An 18,878-nucleotide genomic window follows, 5' to 3' on the forward strand; every position below is an offset into this window, starting at 1 on the left:
AGCCTTTGAAAGATTACTTCGACATGTTCACATCAATTTATGATGTAGATAAATCAGGACCTTCACTTCTAAAAAGTTCTGCGTCATGCTTGTTTTTCCATTTACTATATAAGAAAAGTTCTGCCGACCATTTCAAATTGGATCTTAAAACCACAGCGATCAAACGCCAGTGAAACTCCCTTCAATTTTCATCTCATGTTCTTTTAGCCGGTCCTCCATCGCAGCAGAGACAGGCCAATCCGCTCTTCTAAAACCATCTATAGTGACGGAATAAAACTACAAGAGGAAAAGCAATTCACCCAAAGACCTTGAGAAGTGCTTTATCCTCTGCTGTGAATTTTTCTCTAAAGTCAAATCAGCCGAGACGTTCCATTATTTCAATACTTTCATCTCAAATGTATTTGAATCTGTTTCACACCTTCTCATTCAATCTCTGATCTTTCCCAGCATCTCTACTCACATCTGAGTACTTCATGACCTATTGTGAAAACAAAGTGGCCATCATGTGTGACTCACTCTCTTTCAGTGCTGACACGCTTTGTTTCATTCACAGCTTCACTGTGTTGACCTCAACTGAAGTCATGTTAGAGGAAAAAATTGTTTTGTGATGAACAACTGTGATGTCATGCGCTTGTTTTGGTTGTCAACTATGACTCATGCCTGTATACTGAATACATAATAAGCAAGTGCATGTTGTTTTCTATATGTTTCAAACTTTCATCCTTGTCGTAGTAACGTACGTGATCCACCAGAGACTTCCCGAACCAAATCTTTCTACTGCCATTAAAGATTACAGGCGTTTCTTCCAACCCTATTAAAACATTTTTAAAGTCATCTACTGCCAGTGTTAGAAATAGATCAGATACTCTTGGGGTAATGTGGCTGGGGACATATTTCATATTTTTAACCCACAGATGCAGGAAATCTCGTTATTTTATGTATGAGCTATTACATGCATAAAAGATGGAAATCCTCCTTATTTTTAACTGGAATGCCATTTGGACTCCCACCATCCCCATTTTAAGCTTTGTCTTCTGTCCAGTTTTGTTAAGCTTTGTCTACTGAAGCCTCAGATACCTGTTTGCATCTTTCAGAAGATGAATTCAGCAGAGCTCATTTGTTGCTTTTTGTGGATTTTTGTAGCTCATTGTTTTGTTAGTTACTATGAGCATCAACCAATCTAGTAATTTTCCTCTGACCTCACTCATTAACAAGACATTTTTACTCAAAGGACTGCCACTCACCGTGAGTCCCAGATGCCAATCAGTTATGTTGTTTTTCGAACACTTTTAGTCTTCTACCTGTCAGTTAGATCCACTACCTAACCATTTGGTAAAGTTTGTTCCTCTTCTTTATTTGATATAATAACCGATGTCATACACTCGTTTCTCACTCCAGGTGTGTTTCCTTCCTCCTTCAAGGTTGCTGTTATCCCCCCTAGACTCAAGAAACCGGGGGCTGACCCTAAATTAAATGATCTAAGCACGACTTTTGATACAATCTCCCATCAAATCCTCCTAGACAGACTATTCTCTATAGGTATTACTTGTATCCCTCTTAGTTGGTTCAGATCGTACCTCTGTGGCCGGACTCAATTTGTACAACTTTTACATTTGATCTGTTACAGCTGGTGTCCCTCAAGGCTCTGTTTTGGGCCCTGTTTTCTTTATTATTTCCTTTGCCACATTGTTTAGGAAATATAGCATTAGCTGATGACACACAGCTGTACTTGTCTTCTAAGCCAAATTCTACCATTCCATCTTCCTCTCTTTTGGATTGCTCAGAAGAGATAAAATTCTGGGTTTCATGTAATTTTCTTAAGCTGAATACCGACAAAACTGAAATTCTCCTCGTTGGAACCAAATCTAATTTGTCAAAATACAATAGTTTTTCACTTTCAGTTGATAATTATATAATTTGCCCATCTACTCAAGTCAAAAGTCTGGGTGTTGTCCTCGATATTACCTTATCCTTTGAAAACGTGAATAATATTACTCGGTCTGCATATTCTCACTTGGGGAACATCAGCCATCTCATCAATTCTTACACCAAATTCTACAGCTATTCTTGTACATGCTTTAGTTACTTCACATTGGTTACAGTAAATGGCTGTTTTGAAGTGTTTTGGTATTCCTTTGTGTGCTGGGTGATATCCATAACTTATCGGTAGTCCCATTTGTTTGTTTATCATGGAAACCCTCGTAACATTTGAGATCCGCGATCGTGGTGATCTTTTGTCTGGTTCAGGATCAAGGGTCTCAAATGCTGTAAGGTACGGTCATATATCATTAAATGCAATGCAACTATAGGCTATAAAAACTATACGCAAAGCCATGCCATCACATCCGGTAAATTTGTAAATTTAAGTAAAATCATCCCGCCTGATGTGGGGAGGTAATTTGTAAATCACAGGAGGTCTTCATATAATGCCATGCGAAAACTGTCAATGGTGCTAATGTGTAACCTAATGTAACATCTCCAACAAAATTCACAGAAGGCTCTAACTTCGCAAACTGCTATCCAATCGAAGCACTGGGCATTTACTTCCAAGTGTCTTCAATGCGGCACACCCATTAAAACCAAGTGTTTGTAGAGCCTGCCTCAAAACCTGGGTAGAATATAGCCTATAACTTATTGATTTTGATGTTTTTGGATGTAAAATCCATGCGAACGTCATATGTAGACCTCATATAACGGTATAAAACAATAAACAAGCACAGTTCATCAGACCTTTAAACAGAGGTGTATTGTACCTGCAGATATTTTCTAATTCATCTTGCCATTTTATGCTGCGTATAGTAGTAAAAATAGTAGCTAAAGTAGTTAAAGTGCACTAAAAACGCATTAGGGTGCTGTAGCAGTAATACATTGCACTGGAAGATTATGGTACATTTTACTGACTACACTTCACCTTTAAAGAGGTGTGAAATACCGTTTGGGTGTTTCAGAGACATTACACTCTTATTACCGTCCATTAATCCAGATGAAGATGATGAGATCTTAATGAGAGGCTCATTAAAGTGCCTGTGCAGGAATTTCCAACCCCATGCGAAATTTCATTTATTATTGAATGTAGCCTATCCTCAGTAACTGAAGAAGCTTGTGACCTTTTGATTCAGTACTTTCTACAAAAACATACAATTATTGTGTCATTACATATTTCATATTTTTTATTATATACACAATATACAACTACAAGTTTACTCTGTGACACTGTAGTTTCATCTTTCAAATTGTAACAAAATTCAAGATATGGAAGGAAGGGGGCGGGAACCGGCAAACACTTAAACATTTAATAACAGAAATAATAACAGCCGGCGGCCCCTCACGGACGACCGCCAGCGAAATAACATAAATACAAAATATAAACACAAGTTCGGGCCCGGTCCTCTCTCTTCGACGGTCCGGTCGCTCGTTCCTTTTATATGCTCCCAATCTCCTACGTGAATCGTACCACGGTCACGCCCCGTCTACTCTACTACACTAATGTTGAGCATAATCTTGCATAACCTTTCCAATGTTGAGCAGATAAATCAACAGTTGATTTATTAACAGTTGTAATTATTTCCCTTCTGCTGAAGAGCTATCTCATCTGACTATACCAACTCCCTCTCTCTCATCTTATTAAAAAAGTTATTGGGCTGTTTAATCTCTTGTCTCTAAAGCCCTTCACATATACACAAATGCTCATTTCCCCTTCCGTTTAGGCTTATAATGAAGCTATTCATCTTCTCTTCGCTGCACAGAAGTAGGCCCAGGAATAAAAAAAGCCTGGATTTAATAACCTTGGGAATTTCAATGCTTGCAGCTATATTATATTTGCAAACAGTGAGCCTAAAAGTTAAACAGAGACAGAGATTCCAAAGAACAGAAGTTCCTCAAAGACTTCAGCTGTGATTGTGAAAAAAGGCTTCTTTAAAGCTACGTTCCAGCTGAAGACGATAAGTTACTATAAAGTTACATATTCATAGCTTATAAGGAAAGTTTGCTACTGTTTTAATAAGTTATCTTTCAATAAAGCTGAATAGAGCTCAGGGTTGGTTTGAAGAACGCTCTAGTGAATATCTTGAAGTGGCTGTACTGATGTGCTTTTGCCAAGCATCTGTCACTGGTGGCTCATCAAATGACTCTTGGGATAATTGCTGTATACTTCCAGGGTAAAGATTAAAGCCAGAAAAACGAAACAGTGACCTGACCATCCAATAAACCTCATCTTCTGCCTTTGAACGCACATTTCACAAACTACAAGGAGAGAATAGTAGGACCTTAGTTATGCATCTGCGCCGCTAAGTATTCCAAGCATTAATCTGGTTTAATAAGGCTGGAGGTGTTTGCTAAATGGATCTATAGAATCAATACAGGCTTCCATCAGCTGTCTGCGTTCTCTCTGAAAACAAATGAAATCGAAACATTGTTTAGAAATGCTTCTGCAATTAAACGTAACCTTCCAAAGTGAACCCAAAGATCGACTTCTCTACCATTATCAAATTCCTAATTTCACAGCAACAACCATTTAGTTTCAGGTTCCACATATAAAGCCTAAAAAGGGGGTTTATTCTATTACCCAGCTCAAAAATCAACTGTATGCTTTCAACATGCATCCGACCGTCAGTTTAAAACAGAAAGTGAATAGCATGAATGTTGACAACAAGCTGCCACTTCAGCTCAAGCAGAACTGCAGCTAATATTGTCTGTGAAAGGGGCGAACAATTGCTCACAACAGGTGTACATGAGAGATCTTCTCAAAAACAAGCAGAATGAGAACTGTGATGACATGAGGTTTATATACACCATAAATCATCTTATTTATTCGCCAGTGACACATGACGACACAGAGTGCGTTACCACAGAGCTGATAACCACAAACATAAGGGAAATACACACACACAAAATTTCAACAAACTATGAGGTTGGAATACAAAATGTAGGATTTTACATAAAGTGTTCTTTATATGTGACCCTGGACCACAAAACCAGTCATAAAGGTCAATTTTTTGACATTGAAATATACATAATCTTAAGGCTGAATAAATAAGCTTTCCATCGATGTATGGTAGAGGACATTTGACTGAGATACAACTATTATCTTAAGGGTGTAAAAACATATAAATTTTGAGAAAATCGCCTTTAAAGTTGGCTATCAGAAGTGCTGTAGCAGGCTGTTGCTAAGAAGAAACAGGTTTGTTTTAACACTCTCTTTTGGCTAACCGCTGTAAAGATGAAGCTAAGCTAAAATTCTAAGCTTTACATAGACCCAAAACTTGAGTGGACGTATTCCCATAGAGCGGGCAGCAGCAGTTAGCAATGTTTGTAGGCGTGTTTCCAAACATTCTTGTTTGCGATTTTGCTGCATCCAACTTTTGATATATTTACGGTAGGAAATTTACAACATATCTTCATGGAAAATTATCTTTCCAGTATCCTTATGATATTTGGCATACAAGAAAATAATGTTATTTTGACCCAATCAATGCAATGTTAGCTATTGCTGCTATACCCGTGCTACAAATGACTGGTTTGGTGGTCCAGTGTCACATATAGATAAACGTTTAATTCTGTGTGTTAAATGGATAGGGTAGCACTTTACAATAAGGTTGTATTTGTTAACATTAGAAAATGTAAAAAACATAAATGTAAAGCATGATTAACATGAGCTAGCAATGAACAATATGGTTATGTGGTAATGAACATTTTTATAGTATATTTGTGTTGCATGTCTATCACAATATTTCCGGATAACATAATTAACTTCACTAATGGATCCACTTCATGGATGTCTAGATAAGCAGATGGTTTCACATCCGCCGGGGGTACCTTGCTGTTTTCAAATGAGGCTTGTAATGAGCGAGCTGCAAGATCTCACAATTCATGTACCCATGCTTCCTTTGCACATTTATCTGAATCATCCGATGTTCATATTAAAACCTTTATCTCACCTTCCTAGTCCCACTTTCCCACAATCCTCAGTCTTGATTAACAGTTTTCTTTCTAAAATCCTTCTCAAGTCTCTGAAGCCAAGGGCGTTTAGATGGTTAAGAAGCATTATCAGATCATTTTTGACCACGTGGCCTGATTTACTCTCTGCATCATATCATATCAATACTATTCTTGAGAAGAACAGAGTAAAAACAGAAACGCAAGTGAGAAAGTGACAGCAAACTTGTTATCTTGATATTCATATGCATGTTGGCAATCTGTTGACGTTGATCTGAACGTTAAAAAAAGAAGAGCTAAATAGATTTTAATTACAGAACTTTGTTTGATTTCCCAGGTGTTCATAAGAGACCTATTACTGAATGGGGTTTTTTTTTGTTCTCCTTTCTCACAGTTCAAGCGACAGTTGCCTTGGTGATATAATAAAACGATTTATTAAATTATATGACAACATTAGCACATGATGTGGCATTCATACATTAGCCTCAAAAATGTCATGCCAGTTGAAACCAAGGTGTCTGCCCTAAACAAAACGTATGGGCACGTTATCACATCTTAAGCTTTGAATACAACTTGTCTTTCTCCTTTGTATAATCTCCCTAAATGGCAACAACTGAGACAGGATCATCACTTGTACCTCCTAAAAAGGAGCATATCACCCTGGCAATACAGTCAGTGATCTAAAAGAACTAGTCACAATAACATGAAGTGAATTATCTATAGATGCTAAACGTCTATTTAAAAACTCTTACTCTATCACTGGTTTTGATCATTTCAATAACAACATCTGCTCCAAAACCACAGCAGGAACTTCAAACTGTGTTGACTTCATCTACTTTGCCAAGATCACATCTTACAACACGGGTTCCTTTTTGTCAGTTCCTTTGTGTCTCACGCTTTGATTTTGACTTTCAAGCATCTTTTGGTGCAGACGGTATAGACTGAATATCGAGTATCTTTGCTTTTTCCATTGATGTCATATGTGTGTATTGCTGCCATAGCTCACAATGAAAGCAGAATTCTTTTAATCCATCTAAAAATCTGCCTGGTGTTGAACATCAATAGTCTCTGTTCATCGTTCTTCCTTTATCTTAAAATCAACAGTGTTGTTTTTACCGTTTGCTGGTAGTAATTCCATCTGATTAGACACATTTCCTTATTAAAGTGTGTATTACAACATAATGCACATTTCATCTCTCTTTTAATGTTACAGTATATTTTTATTCATTTTTCATTTTTTTCAAACATGTTTAGGTTTAGGTTCAAGGTCTACTTGAAGAGTGTGATTCTACAACAGCAAGGTCATGGGTTTGAATTTTCAGGGTTTTTATACAGATTTTCTACGTATATAATGATTAAAAACTGTAATTTTACAGAATTGTACTATACAGATTTTTTTTGTAATTTTTTATACAAAAAAATGAAATGACGCAAATTAAAAAAAGAGGGAGAAACATGAGAATTTACAGAGTTTATTTCATGGTTTATTTCTTCCAGAATAGTTCTGTTTTTTTAGGGATTTTTTTTACAGTGGCAGACAGTTATCAAATGTACCTTGAATGGTTTGAAGGTCACTTTGCAAGACATCTGCCAAATGCAAACTGTATATGTAAATATATAAATGAAGGTCTATTTATACTGAACATATGAACTGAACATTCAGACCAACTTGGGCTCTCATGAAACCACATATCATTCTGACTGGTTTACAAAACAGGGGAATGGCAGAGCTTGACACGGAAAAATGCAAAATAAAATTTGTCTTTCAAATGAGGGCCTACGGTACATCTATTAATAGTCAACATAAACTTTTTTTATTGTGACAATGAGTTTTAAAGGCAGGGTGTCCGATTTCTCTTAGCCTTGTTCATGTTCAAATCACCAAAACAAACACACCCCTACCCACATCTTTCGCTTTCTTCAGTGATCGGCTCGACAAATGTCCGTCCTGTGCACCTTACTGCTGTTTCGCTACAAGGTTGTTTTGGTACTCGGCCCGACTCTTTTGTCTAAAGCATAATTCGGAAATCAGTTACCCCGCCTTTAAGTGAGATAGAGAAATAATGTAAGACGAAACTATCAATCACAAATGGATTATATTGTGAAAAGTGTGCTTTCCATATCACTGCACTGTTTGCTAAAATAGCAAAATTAAAATGTATAAGAAATGTCAAAGGAATGTAAATGATGCAAATGAGCACATTATTGCATTTTGATTAAATATTACGTATACCACAGTATAGGTTAAATATGCACAATATCTATTGTTGAAACCATGTTGCCTTTATTAATAAAAGACACTACACAACATCAAGCTTTGTTGTTGGCAAACTCAATATTGCAATAATGGAGAAATGTACTGTAGCAGAACATCCTGAATCTAGCAGACAAGGGAGAAGATTAATGTCTGTAAACCTCTTTTCTTGACCTTAGACTCCGTCACGTTCTTTCTGTGTCTGTCTGCGCTTTCATTCAGTTCACATGTTGTCATTGCTGGTGTATGTAGCAGATGTGTCCCAGTTGTTTTGTCTACCTGCTGTCTGTCTGTCATCAAGTCCTGACACAAAGAATCAGTCTCTGATAAGACACACAGAAGTCTGGATGTCCTATTTGTCTGGAAAACCGTACACAGGTGACTTAAACTACATCTAGATGCAGGAACCAGCTGCTACAGAGATCTTCTAATGATCTTAAAGGGAAACTCCACCCAAAAATCTAAATAATGTCGTTATTTACTCACCCTGGTAGGGGAATTCTTTTTTTTTTGGTGGATTATTACATTTGCATTTATGCGTTTGACAGACGCTTTTATCCAAAGCAACTTACATTTGTTTGTATGTTCAATCCCTGGGATCGAACCCAGGACCTTGGCGTTGCCAGCACCATGCGATAACAACAGAGTATCCCTTTAAGGCTTCTATACAGCCACTGAAAAAATGAAGAGACAACTGAAGTTTTGCCTTTAATCAGCATTTCTACATGTTTTGTGGAAATTTCCGTCCAGTGTCTGATGAATTTTAAGTCTCTCAACAGCAATGTGAAAAACATAAAAAAGAAAAGAAGTTGTGAAAAGATCTGGCTTATTCCATCAAATATAATTTTTAAACTGATCCTAAAATTCATGTAAAACATGTAAACATGTGTTGTTAAAACATATGAACATATTTTCTTAATAGTATTTTAGATCTGCAAATTTTGCATCTTCTTTTGTTATTTCGACCAACTTGGTCATGATTAAATTTACAGAAAATAAATGCAAATACGAAACAATATTTTTATTGGGACTTACAAATGCACCGATAGCTGTATATGCATCGATGCATCTCAAGTTTTCAAAAACAACGTGGAAGAATAAAAGCTGCCCTGTCTGCTGTGACTCTCCCGTATAAAATAATAATGAACAATAATAGTTGGGTAATCTGTATAATTATCTAGAACCGAGAGCTAAAATGTGAGTCTCTCTGACATATTTCATTAACGTCAGCTTAAACATGTGAGTTTACATACATCTTGTTTTCCATTGGTTACTTTAAAGTGTGTACTTCAAAAATTGAACATTTTGGATCTTTGGCATTATGCCTGCCGGTCAAACCAAGATGTCACCTTCCTGCCATCCTATTGAGCAAGTAAATAAAGATTCGCAAATGATAATCAGATCAACCCAGATATTTATTGTTTTGTTAACGGTATCACAAGGATTTTAATCAATGTTTCACCAACAAAACATAAGCATCAGACAGCACAGCTGTCCAATCCAATGCCTATATAAGCCGGTCCAACAACAACAAGAGCATCACAGGGCACAACAGTGCCTTTGAATTTGTAATTATGTATGATCAGACATAGAGAGGCTGAATAGGACAGAGACATGGGTTAATAAAAGGCTATTGAAACCCATAAGATGAGAGAGGCACAGCTTTTGATGTACTAAAACATAAACATCTTGACACAAAGAAATCGTGCCAATGTTAAATAACAGAAACTTCAACAAAAAATCATACAAAGTAATGTGACCTTGGTATGTGAAAAACTATTTATGTCCCCAAGAGTGTATTTGAAAATATGGTGTAAATGGCACCGTCCTTTTCTACCGGAAATTTTAAGTACAGAACATTTTAAAAGCATCTGTTGTACAATTTAATGAAAGAATTTCACTGGTGAACATGTAAACAATGTTCTATTTATGTCAGCAAATGGATAAATATATAAAATTAATAACACCACACTTGTCCACAGAGACAAGTTCTTAAATAACATTTCATGTAACTGACAAGGCAAAGGCAGCTTTCTCACTTGTTTTTGAGGGTGACTCTCTTGTGCTTTTATATAACATCTCAGAAAGCCTTGACAGTTCCTGAAGTTAACATATATGAAATTTTAATAACAAAACAATCTCATAAAATAATCACAGACTCTGACATCTAGCCCTAGGGGCAGGTTGTGACGCTATGGTTTAACACCACTGTCTGTTTTTTCTTTAATTGTAGTTGTGTATGTTTTATTTTATTTTTCAAGTTCCATAATTTTCTAAACCGATTTTGCAAACTAGGGGACCTCTAGGGCAGGGGTTTTCAAACTGTGGGTCGGGACCCACTTGTGGGTCGCGAGGTGGGTCGTGGAAAGTCACTTTGCTTTTGAATGACAAACAAAAAAACTGTTTAGTCCAGTTAATGACTGGCAATAACAATAGCTTTGATATTTTATCATTATATAGTTTGGTATTGCAGCTTAAATTTCATTTATTCTAGGGAAAATAAAAACTATTCTACTTACAGAGGATGAATGTGTATTTTCTCCCCATATTTCCATTTAAAAATATTTTGGTGGGTCTCAAGATAGATTATACCAGTCTAGGTGGGTCCTGGAATGAAAAAGTTTGCGAATCGCTTCTCTAGGGGACTACGCTTGAACTACCCCAAAAATCAAACCAGTTTTAATTTGATGCAAACTTCTTCATTTACAAGTGAATAAATGCTGTTTTTATCAGTAGTGTTAAATGTATGTTTAGGCTTAAGAGTAGATTAATGTAACAGCAACTATCATGGTTATAAATGACGATGTTTGCTCAAGTTTTATACCTGCGCAATGCATTGCGCAAAAGCGCACATTTGAATTCGGCAGGAAATTTGGACGCGTTTTTAGAAGACATAACACAAGCTCATATTGTTTTAGGACAAAGATATTTATACACGACAAGTTGGGACAGGCTGTCACATATTGGGGTTGACATGTTATTAGCCTATTATTTGAAAAGTATGTTTTCAATTTCTGGAAACATTTTTTGCTATTTCTGTTCAGTGCTCCGTTTGGTTGACTTTTTACTGCAAAGCTCATCCTAACGATGGCAAATTCACATTTTTAGCCTGTATAGCCAATGGTCATATATGCACAAACAAACATGTGTGTTAAATGAACCTTCTTTCCGGGGCAACGACTGTGGTAAGGCTGTTTGGAGCTTTAATGTATAAGAGCTTAAAAATTAAACATAAAAAATAAATATTCACTGGACTGAGGTGTGTAAAACACAGTTTCCCTCTGAAGCATGCATGTGTCAAAATGATGTAAATGCAACATGCAAACGCGGACTTCACACAACGCAAAGCTTTTAAAGATTCAGTAACAACCAATCAGCATGGACAACATTAAAAAAAATCTAATGTTTATGTGAGCAAAAGCTCTTCCTCGCTGAAATAATTTCCTAATTAAAATGCCATTCTGTGTCAGTGATTCAACGATCGCATATTTTCCATCAGAAGAAAGACACCGCACACTTTTCCAGACAATGGTCCAACTAAAATGCCAGGCATTTCATCCCCAACGTCGCATGAGGAACGTGGAGGCATGCACACCAGAAAACGAATGCTGTTAAATCACAGTCGGACTTACCTTTCGTCTTTTTTTCCATCCTGCCCCGTAATATATGCGCGTCTGTTAGTTTTGAATCAACGTGTCCCTCCCAGTCTACGCGTATTCTCAAATACCACCTTTACGCTCGCACAAGTGACCTGACATTAGTTACCAACTACCTGTCGTGCACCTACGCCAATCTAATGCCAGTCAAGTGCAGCCCCCGCTTTGGGTCATCGGACACTGAAATCATGGGATTGGTCGCGCGTGTCCTCGCAGGGGTTCTGTCTTGTCTGCGAGAGTTAAATCCCCAGAATCGCGCCAAAAGTGATGCGGATGAGAGCTACCGTGACGCACCGCACGGAAAGTAGCCTATCCCGTCATGTGAACGCATCTCTGACGAATGCGCTCGAGTCATGACGAGCATCATGGATCCTGCCGTCTGGGAAGGTAACTGCTGTATGTGCGTGTATGCTCACTGTGGGGTATTAATTATTAACATAGGAGTCAGCTTCATAAGTTTTTTGATCATCTGACGGAACTCCCTTAGCCTATATGAAATAGAAGGAGACATTCCTATGCAAATTGACGATGCTTTAACCATATTTCTGGGTTTTATTTGTTATCTAATCATCAAACACTATCGTTTCACCATAAGAACTATAGGTTGACAAAACTATATATTAAACTATGGAAACTGGTTATATATGCATGATGAGCCAAAAAACATGGTTAGTTTTTTTACTATAATAAGATTCTTTTTTAAGTTGAAGGGTTTGATAAGTAATTATTTTTTCAAATTTGGGCAAATTGTTCTTAAAATAATATGCCTATATTTTAAAGAATACTGCACCCTAAAAAACCATGAACCTGCTCTAATGATGTTTTTAGACGATTTTAACGCAACAACATAAACAAACGTTACTGCGCATGCGCGAATTTGTGGTTCTTTAGACAGCAAGTTAAAAGTATGTCTTAAGTTTTTTGGGGGTTTTCAATAGAAAAACTTGGCTAATCTTAAATGCAACAAGGTTACAACACCCATTCAACAAATTGTTCATTTAATAAAAGTTAAAATATAAAAAATACAATTATTGTAAGATTAAATATTGCTATAAATATAAATTAAATAAAACATAAATAGATTCCAATCAACAACATGGACTGGAAGTTAACTTCAGGCCAGGCATGTGCGTCCGATGAAACCTTCTTGAGATGTTCACACTCACTAGCTTTTATCAAACTAATTCCACATAAAGTTTGTGCGAGAACATTTTATTCGTCTCTGCACAACGTCTCTGGAGGCGTTGCATCAGTATCTGGAAACAACAGCAATGTTCTTTAGCTGTGTTCTCACACTAGCTTCATTGCTCCATATATCACCTATCAATGCCAATTCAAATAAGTATGATACATCTAAAGGAGCTGGACAGCTGCAAGTCAAGCGTTGGTGGTTTTCTGCAGTCCCGGGTACAAAGGAAATGTACTGTGAAAGGTGTAAGCACTGTTTTTAAAGTCCCTAAATGGTTTCAATTAGAGTTTAATTGATGTGTGGACTGATACCTGAGGCCTATAAAATGGAGAATTGTTTAGTGACCCATTGTCAGTGGCTTTCAGAGAGGATTAAGGTTGCTGTGAAACACTGGTTGCAGAGATAAAACTGTTTTTAACATCAGCTATTGAGGGATGAGAGAAAAGACAGCTGAAGGGCCGGATAGGTGAATGAGGCTCAACATGTGGCTACAATTAATCCACAGCCCACCGCAAGAGAATTGGCACTGCGATGACATCAAAAGCTTCACCTCTCTCTCTTTCTCTCTCTCTCTCTCTCTCTCTGTTGCTATTTTTAGACTACCATCAGTGCTGGCTGGAAGGTAGCGTGGCTGCTTCCGGCCCAGAATTTTCTCTCCATGGCCACATCTGAATAGTCTGTCACAATGTCCATTTCTGTTCCTCACATTTTCTGTTGCCTTGAAATTCAATTTTCAGAGGTTGAATGGCTGTCAGATGGCGTGGGCTGATGTGCTAGTTAGTCCGAGGTGCACAAAATCTTATGCAATCATAACACGTGTTAAACGTTCTCCTTGAAGAAGAAGAGTACAATAAATCTCATCTTCTTTCAAGACAAACCAATTGAGCTTTCAATTTTGACAGCCTGTCGGACTGAAACTGGATGTATCTTCGATGATACTGTCGTAGTCGGCACAAAACCTCAGACCTTTTGTGTGTTTGAATGTCGAAATCTGTTAAAGCGGTAGAAAGTGATCATCATAATCAAATTCAATGATTTCAAGTGTTGATAAATATTCTTGTGTTGAATCATATTTAGCATTTAGACTTTGGGGAATTTTCAAGATTATTACAACCTTGTTTACTTTCAGCTTGTTTATTTTGTGAGTGTGTAGAATTAATCTGTATATCTCTATATATGTAATTGAAATCTGTTGCTGTCAAATTATGATGTCAACGTCACTGTCATCTTTATATAAGTGTGCCTCCTATTATAGATTGGAAATACTGGTCTAAAAAAGTGTAAGCATGACGTCCAATGGACAGAAAAGAACTGCCTATGAAAATATGAATTGATGGGCCACAACTACAGCTCAGATTACATATAATTTGCTTGTAATGAGCTCCTCTTTCCCTCCTAATCAACAACTGGTCCCCATATCCCACTTCATCAGCCTCCAGTGCTGTCTTTCCAGTATTCTCACATGCACACGGCTACTTCATCATGAGTTCATCATTCATTCACAATCATGACTCTTCAGTGGGTCAGATCAACTAGCCAATTAAAAAACTAAAGATATACAATTCAATCATGCACATTGGTTTAAAAGCAATGAGAAGTATCATTCAACTTTAAACATGCGGCAAATGTAGGTTTATTTTATATACACTTGCGGCCCCTAGTGGTTTCATTCTTGCAGGGTTGCCACACTTGGTCCTTTTATTGCCACAGATTTTGTAACATTAAATATTGATCATTACTGTTCAATACTTGTTTTATTCTACATGTGTGAGTTATTGTGTATTAGGGCTATCAAATGATTTATTGCGATTCATTGCATCCAAAATAAAAGTTTGTGTTGATATAATATGTGTCTGTGTTGGCCTACTTCGCATATTTATTTTGTATTTATAAGCACATGCATGTATATATTCGGGAAATATTTGCGTTTATATATTTACATTGATATATCCTTAATATATATAGGCTATATATAAATATAAAAACAGTCACTGATTTTTCTTAAAGGGGTCATATGACAAGGCTAAAACGAACATTATCGTTTTGGTCGAATACTGCAAGCATGTGGCGGAAATGTAACGCCTCTCCCCATATTTGTAACATCATATTCTAAAGCAATTGTACCGACAGGTATGCCCACCTTACTTGCTTATACATTTGGGATGTCTCAGTCAACTCATAACATTAACTGACATAGATTTGGGGTGTGTGGTTGCACGGGGCATTTCAGGCAGGTTTAATTTTTGCAATTTGACGTGTCAAAGACATGCATTGGCAACTTATAACACACCAAAGACACAGAAAAACACGTATTCGCGCCATATGACCTCTTTAAAAAAAGACATGTGTGTTAAATGTTAATAAATACTTTACTTTTTGTTAAAGCATTTGAACACAAAACAAGGTTTCACAAACTTTAAGGAAAGTGCCTTGTTTAAGAGGAATTTAAATGATTAAATGATTTCTTGTGTGTGGGAAGCCTTGCATCTGCTGTTTGTAGAAGCGCAAGGAACGAGGAACTCAGCTGATTAAAATGCAACGTTTCTTCATAAATAACACATGAAGGCATGCAGAGGAGTTGCTTAAGATCTGATTCCTCATTGACATATACAGACTGTGCACTCAAAATAGCAATCCTCTCAAAAAGTGGCAACACTCTCAAATACACTTGGGATGTTTTAAACTGTTATACAGGTCAGAAGAAATTTTTTTGGTTGTAAATAGCGTAGAGAAGATTTATGAGAATGACTAAGCTTAGGGCCAGAGGAACATTATAATTTATGAGCGTTCACTTTAAAACAAAGTGCTCAAGTTCCCTACATTATAATTATCGTATGTGAGTGGAATGTAAATTAATTTTGTTATGTCAGTGAGGACCTCCACTGTTTTCATACAATGCAAATAGTTTCTGTCTTAAATGGACAGGTTCAACAAAAAATAAACCGTCTAATCGTTAAGTTTGTATCTGTATAAATTTCTTTCCTAAAAATACTCATCATTTTTTCACCCCCATGTTTGCAAAACCTGTAAATGACTGTGAAACACAAAAGAAGATATTTTGAGAAATGTCTATGTAGTTTTGTGTCCATACAATGGAGGTCAATGGGTGCCAAAGATGTTCAGTTACCAACATTCTTCAAAATATATTATTTTTCTTCTGATAAAGAAAGAAAATCATACAGGTTTGGAATGACAAATGAAAAAATAATTTTCGTTTTTAGGTGAAGTGAAACATGCTTTGACCAAGCTTTTTCATACAGCAAAGATCAACTAAAATGTTGTTTGCTTCTTAATTAAGTTTTAATCAAAATGACTAAATTTAAGATTTCGGTAGCAAACACTGATACTTCTACATCACATATAAAAAACACTTTTTCTTTATTGCACATATTTTCGACTTTGGTGCATTTAATATTTCAACATCCTGTTTTCATGAAGCTGTCATCTCCGTCAACTTTCCTCTTATCTGTAGCTGCAGCTGCCTCCTTCCCTCAAAGAGCAAAATACTTGCAGCCATGGCAGAGTTCAGGCTGTCAACACCACACACCATGGGGATTAATAACCTCCGGCCTCCTGTCCTCTCAGCCAATCGCAATGCTTCCTGACTCAGGCCGTGCGTTTCTCCACCAATCACGAGGCCCGTGTGCCTAGCAACCCAGTCAGTGTGGTAATATAGGGTGTCTAGGGATTTGCTTGTGTGTGCACATCTGCTACCTTCATAATCCTCAGAATCACCGTCATCATCACACTGCAACTTCATTGGGTTCTGATGACCTCTGACCCAACCGTAATCACGTGGTTTTCTTTTGTTTTGAGCAGTCACACGGGGCTCATCTTCATTCGTGGTGGTGCCGCAGTTGTCAGCTACATGAATGGTGGCTGTAGTGGGCAGTTGATCTGGAATATCGTTCCATGTTAAGCTTGGGATGATGGGGAGACGGAAGTGAGCCCCCATGGCTGCTCTAAGGACCTTGGGCTCCCAAACGTCAACACAACCTGAGGAGAGATGACCAGAGGAGTTTCTTACACCGTGTCTACACCGGACACGACACAGCTCGTTCTAATGGGATTGTCGCGCCACATCCAGTGCGGGTATAATTGGGTTCTAGCGCGTTCTTTTGTCTCTTGTCACGTTGTATCATGACACGTCCGGTGTAGACACCGTGTTAGTGTTTAGTAAAATAACTATTTAACGTTATAAGCATTACAATATTTCAATAAACGATACAAGCATGGTTATAACACAAATCTAAGCATTAGTACTTGTTCATTTACAGATGTGTCTTGTTTATTTCAGCGGCAACAACATAAACAGACGTTATGTGGCCCAAACTTAACTTCCATGAGACCTCTTTAAAGAATCAATAACTGTGTTGAGTAGTTTTCATTTAATTAAATACAATAAATTCAAATGAATTCATATTAATATGATATAAATGAAATATTAAATAAATTGTTATTTTATTTATAACCAAACACAGAAAGGAACTTCAGGCCAGGCAAGTGCGTCCGATGAAACAGTCTATAATTAAAAGAAGTTATTGGAGAGAGAAAGTCTTGGCTTTGTTAATACCTTTAGTAAGCAACACACTATGGCATCCAGCTGCCGCAGCGGAGCGCAACACTACGCCCAGGTTTCCCGGGTCCCTCACGTTGTCACAAATCAGTGTGAAAGGCAAAGGCCTGCCAAACTTTTCCTCTGGAAATGTCAAATGAGCGGCCACAGGACGTTTGAATATGGCTGCAGTGAGAGATCATGCCAGACATGATTTAACGTTACAAATTCAGATTGTTGATGTATGGCAATACCTGATTTACAACTTACCTATTACATCTTGCGAGGTGTCGAGATCAGACCAGAATTTTGTGTCTTCCATCTTAACTTTCACAAGACTGGCTCCTCTCAGATTATCAAGGGGAAGTTCCCTCAGCGCTTTCACAGAGCTGAAGAAGACATTCTGTGCTACAGCCCCAGCATCCAGAGCACAGCGGATGAGATGTCCTCCCTCTAGAATAACTTTACCTTGATGCTCACGAAGCTTCTTAGATCGAGCTATGTTGACAAGTCTCCTGCATTATAAAACACACTTTTTAATTTAGTTCACCTTTACTTTTAATACAAATTGCTAGTGTTCTCTTTAAGTGAAAAGCTGTCTATTATTTTATTACGTTTCTCTTGCTGTATATTACTATTATTATACATTTAGAAAGTTAACAGTGAATGCACAGTATTAACTTACGTCAGACTCTTGTCACCAGGACGTGATTTATCAAACACCAAACCATCAACTTCTCCATAACGGGGCAATGTGGTGGCGTTCATCACTATTGCCCGAGATGATCGAGAAAACTGGACTGACTCCGGATTGTTGTCGTGTTTCTGGCCCACACTTGTGTCACTTTCTGACCCCCCTCTCGCTTTTTCTGGGCTTCTGTGAATGTTCTCATTTAATAAACGTTCATTGAATTGACTTACGTTAGCGAATTGTTCCGCATTTTCCGTCGGCTCGTTTTTTGACGGTAACACACACACTGGTCTTCGTCTGCGTACATATCGTTTGATATATATTACATTACATCGCGATGTGAAAACTGACTGGAATATTGGGGACAAACATCTCATGCTTGCAATGTGCATCGCCATCTTGACAACGTTAGAATTTCCGGGGTGTGTATTGACGCTGCCATAGCGACCGCCTACTTATTAATATTGATGAATAAGATCTTTGCGATTGGAAGAACCTGGAGCAACGTCGAATAACTTCATTATTGTTTATAAGACATGTCCTTTCAGGTTAGCAGATGAAAGTTTCCTATTAAATAGTATTTCGATGGCAGTGCCATA

General features: G+C 37.4%; 2 protein-coding genes across 3 annotated transcripts in view; both read right to left on the reverse strand.

Annotated features, from left to right (window-relative positions):
• plrdgb (PITP-less RdgB-like protein) overlaps positions 1–12,157 on the reverse strand; it is a 51,578-nt gene extending 39,421 nt beyond the window's left edge. For both annotated transcript variants that reach the window (XM_056731961.1, XM_056731960.1), the window contains exon 1: positions 11,821–12,157. In XM_056731961.1, the coding sequence (XP_056587939.1) occupies positions 11,821–11,839 (19 nt within the window). In that variant the 5' untranslated portion in view covers positions 11,840–12,157. The remainder of the gene's footprint in view (positions 1–11,820) is intronic.
• A 3,226-nt stretch (positions 12,158–15,383) lies between these two features.
• Positions 15,384–18,680, reverse strand: mrm3b (mitochondrial rRNA methyltransferase 3b). The gene is made up of 4 exons (XM_056731274.1): positions 18,274–18,680; positions 17,859–18,103; positions 17,607–17,774; positions 15,384–17,029 (listed from the first exon to the last, which is right to left on the reverse strand). The coding sequence occupies exons 1-4, from the start codon at positions 18,675–18,677 to the stop codon at positions 16,464–16,466; spliced, it is 1,383 nt and encodes a 460-aa protein (XP_056587252.1). The 5' UTR covers positions 18,678–18,680; the 3' UTR covers positions 15,384–16,463.
• Positions 18,681–18,878: the final 198 nt, after the last annotated feature.

This window comes from Triplophysa dalaica, chromosome 19 (genome assembly GCF_015846415.1).
Source record: "Triplophysa dalaica isolate WHDGS20190420 chromosome 19, ASM1584641v1, whole genome shotgun sequence".
Classification (NCBI taxonomy): domain Eukaryota; kingdom Metazoa; phylum Chordata; class Actinopteri; order Cypriniformes; family Nemacheilidae; genus Triplophysa; species Triplophysa dalaica.

Coding starts and splice junctions, on each gene's coding strand:
- mrm3b (XM_056731274.1), bottom strand. CDS start 18,677: ATGGCGATGCACATTGCAAGCATGAGATGTTTGTCCCCAATATTCCAG. Junction 17,775..17,858: donor CACCTCGCAAGATGTAATAG/GTAAGTTGTAAA, acceptor CTCTCACTGCAG/CCATATTCAAACGTCCTGTG. Junction 17,030..17,606: donor TAGTGTGTTGCTTACTAAAG/GTATTAACAAAG, acceptor ATCTCTCCTCAG/GTTGTGTTGACGTTTGGGAG.